General features: G+C 47.0%; 1 protein-coding gene across 1 annotated transcript in view; it reads left to right on the top strand.

The window, feature by feature from the left end:
• abhd12 (abhydrolase domain containing 12, lysophospholipase) overlaps positions 1–12,765 on the top strand; it is a 161,641-nt gene that overhangs the window by 110,531 nt on the left and 38,345 nt on the right. The window contains exon 9 of the mRNA XM_069931906.1: positions 12,666–12,745. Coding sequence (XP_069788007.1) covers positions 12,666–12,745 — 80 coding nt within the window. The remainder of the gene's footprint in view (positions 1–12,665; positions 12,746–12,765) is intronic.

Raw genomic sequence — 12,765 nt, 5'->3', positions numbered from 1 at the left:
TGAATCTAAATTGATTCTTGCAAGATTAATCCCATGCCTTCTTTCATTTAGGACAGTGGAGATCAGCTTGCTGCCTGGAATTGGCCAGCTACATAGTTTAGTGTGTAAATCAAATGAATGATAACATTTAGATGAGGTCAAATTCCATGAGTTGCTAAGACACCAAACAGCAACACTGATCTTATTCAACCCATATTATAGCTCAATCAATGATATCCATACAAGAATCCAGAATACACACCAATTAAAAAGGACTGTTGGAGCTTTTCTAGTTCCTGCATTTAGATTGCCTTGACCTCTACCAGGTCAAACTGCAGAATGGAGACACAAGAGACTGCAGATTCTGGAATCACGTGCACAAAGCAAACTGCTGGTAGAATTTAGAAGGGGCTCAAGCAGCATCTGTGGGGTCAAAGGGAAGGTTGAAGTTGAAACCCTGCATCAGGACTGGGAATGTCGGAGAAAGCTAGCCAAATATGGGAATGGCATGAGGTGTGAGACAGAGGCTTCGTAGATGATAGGTGGAAACAGGTGGAAAAGAGATGATTAGCAGATGGAACCAGCTGGGGAGGAAGATGGAATGTAAGAGGTAGATAAATGGAAACAGATGAAGGGAAAAAAAATTAGGAAGTGGGTGCCTGGAATGTCTTGCTGGGGATGGTGATGGAAGCTGAAACATAGGGGGCATTTAAGAGACTCTTAGACAGGCACATGGATGAAAGAAAAATAGAGGGTTATAGGGTAGGGAGGATTTAGTACTTTTTAAATTTTAAATTTGTTTTAAGGAAGGAATGTTCGAGTCTGCACAATATTGAGGGCTGAAGAGCCTTTACTGTGCTGTATTCTTCTATGTTCTATGTAAACAGGGGGTGGGGTGGAGATGAAACAGGCTGATAGGTGATGGGTGGAACTAGATAAGGGAGGGATGATGGGTGGATAAAATATGTGTGGCACTTCCCATGTTTGTAGGGGACAGGAGATGGTGGGAGGAGGTGTAATCAAGGTGGTATGGAAGTCGGTAAGTTTATAGTGGATATCTGTGGTGGAGACCAGTCCAGAAAAGGAAGGAAAGTGTGGGAAGGGATACGTGGACTGGAGAGTTATGGAGAGATTGGTTCCTGTGGATTGCAGAAAGGGAAGGAAAAGGGAAGGTGTGGTGGCTGGTGGCAGGATCATTACAGCTAACAGAATTATCAAAAGAAATTGACCAGATGAAGTTAGGGCAGGGTGGAAATTGGTAGCAAAGATGATAAATTTGGCATGTTCTGCACATGTGCAAGAAACAGCACCAGTGCGGACATTGATGGTGCAGAGAGAGTTGTGGAGTGTTACCAGAGAAGGTTTTTAGAACAAGAACTATTCCATGTTGCCAATGGAAGAAAACAGGTGTAGCTAAGTTTCATGCAATACCTATGGCTACATCTTTGATTGTAGAAAGTTGAAAAAATTGAAAGAAAATATTGAGGATAAGAACAGGTGGATTAGAGTGTTGGTGGAGGGAATCTGGTTGGGTCTTTGTTCCAGAAAGAAGAGGTGGGTCCCAAGACCTCCCTGATGGGAGATGAAGGCATATAAAAACTGGATGTTCGTGGTGGAGATGAAGTGGTTATGGACCAGGAAATTAGATGTTGTCAACAGACAAACATGAGAGGTGTTCTGATGTAGGTGGGACAGGGGAAGACAGGATAGGGTCAGGATAAGAAGTGATACATTGAATAGGCAGCAACAGGTAGAAGCAGTGGGTTTACCAAACAATCCTGTTTGTGGACCCCTCCCTCCCACCTGATTTCATCTGCCCAACATCTCTTATTTAATATTTTCTCGGACACCTGCTAAAATGCTGACTTTATTTTTATTCTGCTGAATGTTTCTGTTCTTTGGATTTCCAGTACAGTACCTGTATATCTGTAGTACTATGGCGGTACGCCATTAAGCAGGTGAACCGGCCCCGCTTGTCACGCACGCGGAGGGGCAGCTGGCCAAAATGGCACCATCAGGGGTTTCCTCCTGACCTCGGCACCAGGCTCAGAAGCCCGCACTTGGGGACCCATGTGATGTTGGGGCCCTTCAGCGTGGTTCTCAGCCAGGTCTGGGCTGGGAGTATAAGACCAGCCAGGCAGCCTACAATAAATCAGTTTTTGCTCATTGAACTCAACCCGTCTGGTTGTGCAATCCTTCAGTAAGCAGTGTAGCCGCTGCTACAATTGGTGACCCTGACAGGTTCAAGCATCTTTGAACCCAACAGCTTCCTGACTTTTGGGTTCAGGATCCGGAGACCTGGTTCAGCCATGCAAAGGCTCAGTTTCACCTCCGCCAGATTTCATCGGATTCGACCAAGTTTTACCATGTGGTCGCCGCCCTGGACCAGGCCACCGCCAAATGAGTGCTGCACCTCGTTCAGCACCCACCTGCGAAAGATGAGTACAGAACCATCAAGCGGGTGCTCACCGGCTCCCTCGGCCTCTCCAGGCGCCAGCATGCCACTCGGATGCTGCGCATCGAAGCCTTAAGGGACAGAACCCCAATCGAGATGACGGATGAAATGCTCGCACTCATGGGTGATCACACCAACTGCCCACTCTTTGAGTACATCTTCCTCAACCATCTGCTTGAAGACATCCTCCGTTACTGCCCCAGGAGAACTTTGTCGACCCTAGGAAGGTCGCTCAAAAGCCTCAGGAGCTATGGCTCAAATGATTCCCGGCGGGCTCAGCAGTCCAGCAGGTTACGAGTCACGGGCATGACCACGCCAAGCCTTCCTCTAGCACTGTAGTGGAACTCCCGGCCCTGCAGGGGCCTCAAAGAGCATAGTCAGAAGCAAGTCATCCATTTCAGGCCTCTGCTTCTTCCACCAGCACTGGGGAGCCAAGGCTCGCAAGTATCGTCAGCCCTGCTCGTTCCAGGGAAACGAGCAGGCCGGCTGCTGTTAATGGCTGCGGCGGCTGGCCTAGAACACAGCCTCCTCTACCTGCGGGATTCAGTCAGCGGCTGACGCTTCCTCGTTGACACTGGGGCCCAGATCAGCATCATTCCGGCCACAGCCATCGAATCCCGGAACCGGCCTTGAGGACCTCCTCTCCGTGCAGCCAATTTGACGGAGATCCAGATGTATGGAGACAAGACCGTCCACTTCCAGATCGGCCAGTGGGTGTCGATTTCCTCCTCGCCCACGGGCTCCTGGTCGACATTTGAGGTAGGCGACTAGTAGATACCTGTACCTTCCAATCCGTTTGCCTCAACGCCTCCCGCACAGAGCAGCCGCAGATGGCATGATCAGCATGCCCAAGGATGAGTTTCAGCGTATCCTGGACGAGTTACCGTCCCTCCTCAAGCCGCAGTTCTCTGCCGCCTCACCACGCCACGGGGTGTTTCATTGCATCCCCACCCAAGGCCCGCCGTTCCACGCCAAGGCTCTCCGGCTCCCGCTGGACAAGCTCCGGTTAGCAAAGGAAGAGTTCTCGCATCTGCAGGAGCTGGGGATCATTCAACGCTCCAACAGACCTTGGACCTCACCACTCCACCTGGTCCCGAAAGCCTCCGGACAAGCTCCGGCAGCTGGTGCCCCTGCGGAGATTATCAACGGCTTAACGGCACGTCGGTACCTGACCGTTACCCGATCCCTCACATCCAGGACTTTATGGCGAGGGTATTCTCCGAGGTCGACCTGGTGCACGGGTATCACCAAATTCCGTTGCACCCCAAGGACATACCCAAAACTGTCATCATCACCCCCTGCGCATGTTCCCGTTCGGCTGGGAGTTGGAGGAGGAGCTTGGAGAGAGTCGGGCTGTGAATCAGAGGAGGAGGAGCTTGCTGAAAGTGAGGAGAAGGTAAGCTATTAAAGTCGGAGGCTTACCGGGGCTTGGGCCTACTTGGTTCGGCTGGGAGTCGGAGGAGGAGCTTGGAGAGAGTCGGGCTGTGAATCAGAGGAGGAGGAGCTTGCTGAAAGTGAGTCAGAGGAGGAGGAGCTTGTTGAAAGTGAGTCAGAGGAGGAGGAGCTTGCTGAAAGTGAGTCAGGAGGAGGAGGAGCTTGCTGAAAGTGAGTCAGGAGGAGAAGGAGCTTGCTGAAAGTGAGTCAGGAGGTAAACTATTAAAGTCGGGGGCTTACCGGGGCTTGGGCCTACTTGGTTCAGCTGGGAGTCAGAGGAGGAGCTTGGAGAGAGTCGGGCTGTGAATCAGAGGAGGAGGAGCTTGCTGAAAGTGACAGGGTTAATTGGTCAAAGGGCCAATAAAAGGAATGAAAGGGGAGGGAGTGGCTCAGCGAGGGAGTGGCTCAGCGAGGGAGTGAGACTTCCTGGCTTTGGCTTATCAGGCTTTGGCGAAAGCAGGCAAGGAGAAAAGGTAAGCTGAGTTATTTGCCTTCGTATTCAGAATCACGCCAATAGGATTAGTGCTCTGTACTGGGTGTCAGATGTGGGAACAATGGGTGATCTCCACCCTTCTAAATGGCCATATCTGCACCAGGTGTACCGAGATGCAGTTACTAAGGGAGCGAATTAGGGATATGGAGTTGCAGATTGATGACCTGCGGCTTGTAAGGGAGAGTGAGGAGTTAATCGACTCAACTTTCAGGGCAATAAATACTCCAGAACCCGTGTCAGGTAAGTGGGAAACCGTCAGGGGGGAAAAGAAAAAAGCGAGAAAAATGGAGAGCACACCAGTGACTATCCCACTCAGCAACAGTTATGTTGTGTTGGATTCTGTTGAGGGAGATGACCGGACAGAAGATGGCCACGGGCACCAGGTCAAGGGCAATGAGCCTGGCAGAGTGGTGCAAAAGAAAAGGAAAAGGAGAAATACAGTAGTTATTGGGGACTCCATTGTCAAGGGTACAGACAGGAGGTTCTGTGAGCCAGATAAGTATACCCGCATGGTGTGCTGCCTCCCTGGTGCAAGGGTACAAGATATCACAAATCGGATCCAAAATATTCTGAGAGGAGAGGGAGAGCAGCCTGATATCTTGGTACATGTGGGTACAAATGACATTGACAAGAAAAGGGAGGAGGTAATGAAAAGGGATTACAGTGAGCTGGGACAAAAGCTGAAAGACAGGAATGCTAGGGTGGTGGTCTCGGGATTACTACCTGTTCCAAATGCAAGTGATGAAAAGAATGTAAGGATAAGGAAAATGAACGTGTGGCTGAGGTGCTGGTGTACAAGGCAAGGATCATTGGGATCTCTTTTGGGGAAGGCATGATCTTTACAAGAGGGACGAGTTGCACCTAAATCCAAAAGGTGTCAACATTTTGGCAAGTATGTTTGGTACAGCAGTGGGGCAAGGTTTAAACTAATTTGGCAGGGTTATGGGAACCAGAGTGATAGGGAAAAGGGTAGGGAAGATAAATGCCAGGAAAAGTAATGTTGGGAGGAGAAAGTAAAAAATCAGATGGTGCAGTGAGTTTTCAGGTCAATGATAGTCTTAATAAAATTACAAAGAAAAATAGTGGGCAGGAAAATCAAAAGAAAAGTTACAGAAGTCACTAGATATTAAAAGGACAAAGAGCATAAGGGCACTTTATCTGAATGCCCGCAGTATTAGAAATAAGGTTAGTGAACTTGAGACGCAAATCGGTACCCATGCCTATGATTTGGTAGCCATCACGGAAACATGGCTACAAGGTGACCCAAAATGGGAATTAAACTTTCAAGGGTATCAGGTGGTGCAAAGAGATAGACAGGATGGTAAGGGAGGTGGAGTTGCACTCTTAATCAAAGATGAGCTCCAGGCAGTAGTGAGGAATGATATAAGATCTAAAAAGCATAATGTTGAGTCCATTTGGGTAGAGATAAAGAATAACAAAGGGAAAAAATTATTGGTGGGTGTTATCTATCGCCCACCAAAAATAACAATAGTTTAGTGGCACAGGAAATAAATAGAGAGATAAGTGAGGTATGTAATAATGATACGGCAGTAGTCATGGGGGACTTTAACTTCCACATAGATTGGGAAAATCAAGTTGGTCGTGGGAGCCTAGAAGAGGACTTCATAGAATGCATCTGCGATAGCTTTCTTGAGCAGCATGTTAAGGAACCCGCAAGAGAAAATGCTCTCCTGGATCTAGTGTTGTGCAATGAGATAGGTAGAGTAAATGATGTAATAGTCAGAGACCATCTGGGAAATAGCGATCATAGTATGATTGAATTTCTCATTCAGATGGAAGGGGAAATAGTTAGATCTAAAACTAATATATTATGCTTAAACAGGGGTGACTACCATAGGATGAGGGAGGAATTGGGCAGAGTGGACTGGGAGCACAGGCTAATTGATTAAACAGTTGAGGAACAGTGGAAGATTTTCAAAGAAATATTTTGTAATGCTCAACAAAAATATATTCCGGTCAGGAAAAAGGGCAGCAAGAGAGGGAAAAATCAACCGTGGTTAACAAAGGAAATAAAGCAGAGTATAAAATTGAAGGCGCAGGTGTACAAACTGCAAAGAGCAGTGGGAAACTGGAAGATTGGGAAAACTGTGAGACAACAAGAGGTTACAAAGCGGGTAATAAGAAATGGGAAAAAGGATTATGAAAGTAAATTGGCACAAAATATAAAAACAGAAAGCAAAAAATTTTATAAATATATAAATCGGAAGAAGGTGGCCAGAGTTAACATAGGACCCTTGGAGGATGAGAAAGGAAAACTGGTAGCAAAAAATGAGGAAATGGCCGAGGCATTAAACAAATATTTTGTGTCAGTCTTCACGGTGGAAGACACGTCCAGCATGCCCAAGAGCGGAGTTAAGGATGCGAATGTTGGGGAGGGCCTTGATAAAATAGTTGTTACAAAGGAAGTAGTGATGGAGAACTAATGGGACTAAAGCCAGACAAATCACCTGGTCCTGATGATATGCATCCAAGGGTTCTGAAGAAAATGGCAGAAGTTATAGTTGATGCATTGGTGGTCATATACCAAAATTCCTTGGATTCTGGGCAGGTCCCGGCAGACTGGAAGACAGCAAATGTCACGCCACTTTTTAAGAAGGGATGTAGGCAGAAGACTGGAAATTATCGGCCAATTAGCTTGACGTCTGTAGTTGGAAAAATGCTTGAAGCTGTCATTAAAGATGAAATAGTGAAACTTTTGGAACGTAAGGGTTCAATCAGGCAGACGCAGCATGGTTTTAGAAAGGGAAGATCTTGTTTGACAAACTTGTTAGGATTCTTTGAGGACATAATGGGTGCAATGGATAGAGGGGAACAGGTTGATGTTGTATATTTGGATTTCCAGAAAGCGTTTGATAAGGTGCCGCACAAGAGACTTATCAGTAAGTTACAAAAAAGTGGAGTCCGGGGAAGTATATTGGCCTGGATTGAAAATTGGTTGACTGACAGGAGGCAGAGAGTTGGGATAAGTGGGAGTTTTTCAGGTTGGCAGAGAGTGGTAAGTGGGGTGCCGCAGGAGTCAGTGTTAGGCCCACAACTGTTCATCATTTACATTGATGACTTGGAGGAGGGGACAAAATGTGGTGTAGCCAAGTTTGCGGATGACACCAAATTGAGTGGAAGAGCAAATTGTAATGAGGATGTGGAGAGTCTGCAGAGGGATATAGTTAAGCTGGATGAGTGGGCAAAGGTCTGGCAGATGGAGTACAATGTTAGTAAGAATGAGGTTATCCACTTTGGCAAGAAAAATAAAAGAACTGAATATTATTTAAAGGGTGAAAAACTACAACATGCTGTAGTGCAGAGGGACTTGGGAGTGCTTGTGCATGAATCGCAAAAAGGTAGGTTGCAGGTGCAGCAGGTTATTAAGAAGGCAAATGGAATGTTGGCCTTCATCACTAGAGGAATTGAATTCAGGAGTAGGGAGGTAATGTTGCAACTGTATAAGGTACTGGTGAGACCGCACCTGGAGTACTGTGTCCAGTTCTGGTCTCCATATTTGAGGAAAGATATGCTGGCTTTGGAGACAGTCCAGAGGAGGTTTACTAGGTTGATCCCTGGGATGAAGGGGTTGACTTATGATGAAAGATTAAATCGTCTAGGATTGTATTCGCTCGAGTTCAGAAGAATGAGAGGAGATCTTATAGAAACATATAGGATTATAAAGGGTATGGATAGGATAGATGTAGGAAGGTTTTTTGAGCTGGCAGGGGAAACTAAAATGAGAGGACACAGTCTCAAGATTCGGGGGAGTAGATTTAGGACAGAGATGAGGAAAAATAGTTTTTCCCAGAGAGTAGTGAATGTTTGGAATTCTCTAACCAGGGAAGTGATTGAAGCTGCCTCATTAAACATATTTAAAATTCGGTTAGATAAATTTTTACATGATAGAGGAATTAAGGGATATGGGGAGAAGAAGGCAGGTAGGTGAATTTAGGTTATAAATTAGATCAGCCCTGAATGGCGGAGCAGGCTCGATGGGCCATTTTTGGCCTACTCCTGTTCCTACTTCCTATGTTCCTATGCGCAAGCCGTTCGGGCTCAAGAACGCCGCCCAGACCTTCCAGCGCCTTATGGACATGGTGGGCAGGGATTTGAATTTTGTATTAATTTACCTAGACGACATCCTTTTCGCCAGCAGAGACGGGGCACAACACAAGTCTCACCTGCGCACCCTCTTCTCCTGACTGGCCAACTTCGGCCTAACGATCAATCCGGCCAACTGCCAGTTTGGGAAAGAGTCCATGCAGTTCCTGTGCCATACCATCACGGCTGAAGGACCTACACCTGCCGCTACGAATGTAGCTACAATCAGGGAGTTCCCACGCCCGGACCACCTCAGGGGGCTCCAGGAGTTCACGGGTTTGGTCAATTTTTATAACCGCTTCATTCCAGGTGCTGTGTGCATCATGCAGCCTCTCTTCACCCTCATTGCGGTCAAAGACAAGACTCTCACCTGGACTCCAGAGACCAGCAGGGCATTCGAAGCCACGAAAAATGCCCTTGCGAAGGCTACCCTGCTTGTCCACCCGCGCACCGACCTGCATATGGCACTCTCCGTCAATGCCTCTGCCACAGCTATCAGTGCCATCCTGGAGCAGCAGGTGAAAGGACAGTGCAAACCACTGGCATTCTTTAGCCGACTCCTTCGCCTGCCAGAGCGCAAGTATAGCGCTTTCGATCGTGAGTTGCTGGGCATGTACCTGGCAGTGCGTCATTTCCACATTTTCTTGGAGGGGAGGCTTTTCACCATTTTTACCGACCACAAACCCCTCACTCAGGTGCTCGCTATGGCAAGAGATCCCTGGTCGGCCCGCCAACAGTGTCACCTCTCCTTCGTGTCAGAGTTCACCACTGACATTCGGCACAAAGCGGGGAAAGACAATGTGGTCACTGACGCACTCTCAGGACCAGCCATTTGTGCGCTGACACCCCACCTCAACTTCGACCAGCTCGCCTGGGACCAGAAGTCCGATGAGGAGACGTAGGCCTTCAGGACTGCCATCATGGGCCTGCGGTTCCAGGACATCCCGACTCCTCACGGTGAGGGTACCGTCCTGTGTGATGTCTCCATGGGCACCCAGCGACCAGTGGTTCCCCAGCAGTGGCACAGGCAATTCTTCCTCCATATCCATGATTTTTCCCAGCCTTCCATCAGGTCCACGGTCCGTATGGTGGCAGAACATTTTGTCTGGGACGGGCTTCGGAAGCAGATTGCGGACTGGGCCAGAACCTGCATCCATTGCCAGCTTTCCAAGGTACACAGGCACACCAGAACACCCGTACAAAATTTCGAACACGTCCGGGAACGGTTCAGCCACATACATGTGGACATCATCAGACCCTTGCCGTTTCCCGAGGTAACCATTACCTTTTCACAGTGGTAGACCACACCACTCGTTGGCCCTAGGCGATCCTGATGCCAGGTGCCTCCATGGACTCCTGCTCCCGAGCACTTTTGAATGGTTGGGTTGCCCGGTTCGGTGTCCCAACCACTCACCAGTGATCAGGACGCCCATTTCACCTCTGCACTCTGGGCACAACTCACCAACAGGCTGGGGATCGAGCTACATCACAGCACGGCCTATCACCCACAGGCCAATGTGCTAGTCAAGCGATTGCACCGCCACCTTAAGTTGGCACTTATGGCCCGCCTTACCGGCCCCGACTGGGTGGACGAGCTGCCTTGGGTGCTCCTGGGCACCCAAAGAAGACCAACAGGCATCATCAGTTGAGCTGGTCTACGGTGCACCGCTAGCCCTACCCGGTGAGTTCGTCAACGCACCTCAACTCCCAGCAGTCACCGCACCGTCTACTTCCCCGTCTCCAGGCCCAATTGGACTACTTCACACCCCCACCACCGCCCATACATGGCACACGTGCCTTTTACGTCCCCAGCGAGCTGTACTCCACAGAGTACGTTTTTGTCAGGCAAGGCCCGTCCACAGCACCTCTACAAAGACCATATGAAGGGCCGTACAAAGTCATTCAGTGTTCAAGATCCACTTTCACACTGGACATCGGTGGTGAGAAGGAACTGTTGATGTTGGACAGGTTAAAGCCAGCTCACCTCAATCCTACCGAACCAGTAATTGTGGCCCAACCCAAGAAGCGAGGCCGCCCGGCAAAAAAGGACATTGACGCCGGGCCGTATGGCGGTACGCCATTAGGCAAGCGAACCAGCCCCGCTTGTCACGCACACGGCGGGGCAGCCAGCCAAAATGGCGCCGTCAGTGGTTTCCTCCCAACCTCGGCATTGGGCTCAGAAGCCCGCGCTTGGGTACCTACGTGATGCCCCAGTGACGTCGGGGCCCCTCAGCACGGTTCTCAGCCAGGCCCGGGCTGGGAGTCTAAGACCAGCCAGGCAGCCCGCAATAAATCAGTTTTTGCTCACTGAACTCAACCCGTCTGGTTGTGCGATCCTTCAGTTAGCAATGTAGCTGCCACTACAGTACCATAATTTCACTTTTCAATGAATATTGTGTATGAGGACACCCAATGACCACATGTGGAATTACAGTTAGAACTTCAAAGTCTGCATCACTTGGACAATCCCCTTTTATTTATGTCCCTTCCGACAGTTTCAGAATGTTTACAATTTTGTTTGCATCATCGTAACAGAAGGCAACAGGCCTTTTGATGAAAGAGTACATTTATGATGTTATGTAACTGGAGACTGAAGTTATGGTTTCATAGAATTTAGAGCACATATATTGGACATTTTAGTTCCACAATCTTTCCTGATCTTGATTTTTCATAAGCCTCATTGCACTCTACTTAATTTCATCATTTCCCTTCCAAATTATGAAGTGCATGTACCCTAAAATTATTCTACCCTCCAGCCTTTCAGTTCTGGTGTTATCATTGCATATGCTTTGTTTTACTTTTTATTTCCAACTTTTTATTTAAAGCCTAGATCACAGATTAGTGCTCAAATCTCTTAACCAAGATTTGATACAGATTGAACTTTTGCTTATGAATTCTGCTCAAAATTATATTTAGCTGCTTTTTTGTTAAACTCGTTACTTGGCACCAAGCATCAATTACAGCTGTCTATCTATTGCCAAGTTTGATCTAATGAAAACTTGTCTTCCCTTTCAGCCAAATATCAGCCAGACTGGTTTAAAGTGTAAATGTCACTTACAACAATCCCCCACCTAAGATGGAGGTGGGATTGGAGCAGATTCTCAAGCACTGATAAAACACCAACAAAGGAATATTTGATACATTTTGAACTGAATTATTAAAACATGCTCACTAATTTTATATAGTACTTTTTAAAAAATTGTCTTCATGTTACCTGTGGATGAAAATCATGGAGCTTCCCCACCTAATTGGAGGTTTTACCTCAAGACTTGGGGAAGACCATTAAGTGCTAACCTTAACAGCAATACATACCTACATTCAACAAGAGAATATTTAAATTTTAAAAATCCTCATAGCTGGTAAATTTGAAAGGAATGTTCTGAAGACCATTTTTATTATAAATTGATAAATGGATATGAAAATTTAGTCATACAGCACAACCAGGCAAAATGCACTTCATAAGAGTTTATTAATCTTTCCTGGCAACCTTCTCCCCAGCACACACAAAACCCCTTTCCTCAGCTGCAGTGTAAAACAGTGCTTAGTTGGACAATGGTCATAATTTAACCACAGTTGCTGATCAGAAACAGCTCCAAGATTTTGGACTCTTGACCTGAAGGTTGGAAGTTACGGTTAAAGAAAGCCTAGAATTTTGATCCATGCACACAAAACATTAAAGCTGCATATGGATGTGAAAATCAATGAGAAAGTACAATGGAATTTGTTGACTTTTCAAAATTTAAAAGAGATGTGATACTGCAGTTATACAGAGCATCAAAGCTGAGACATTGACTGCCTGAGGAAGCTGCCTGACCTGCTGAGTACCTCTAGCATTCCGTGTACAAGGCAAGAGTTGTTAGATTTTTATTGGACAGAGAGCAGCTATCATTCAGCAGAACAATGTAACAGAGTGAAGGGGATGAGCTGTATCTACTTGTGCAATGGAAAGATAAAAAAATAAAATACTGTAATGTATCTCAATTTAATGGCAGTGGAAGCTCCATGTTCATTGCCTTTCATTCTGCAATATATAGCACCAGAACAACTGATCTATTGCAAGCAGCTGAAGGTGTCAGTTGCCAAGAAGATGGGAAAAATTCTACCATACCAGTGAATGCTATGTAACTTTTAATCTGTTGCAGCCAGACGAAATGTTTAACTATTTCTAGTCTTGATACATGCGATTCTTTTCATTCTTAGATACTCCTCCAGGTGCCTTAATTCTGGAATCTCCATTTACTAACATTCGGGAAGAAGCCAAAAGCCACCCTTTCTCACTGGTAAGCAACTCAGTTTTAAG

Source organism: Narcine bancroftii, chromosome 4 (genome assembly GCF_036971445.1).
Source record: "Narcine bancroftii isolate sNarBan1 chromosome 4, sNarBan1.hap1, whole genome shotgun sequence".
NCBI lineage: Eukaryota > Metazoa > Chordata > Chondrichthyes > Torpediniformes > Narcinidae > Narcine > Narcine bancroftii.
This window is presented reverse-complemented; position numbering and strand designations above follow the sequence as displayed.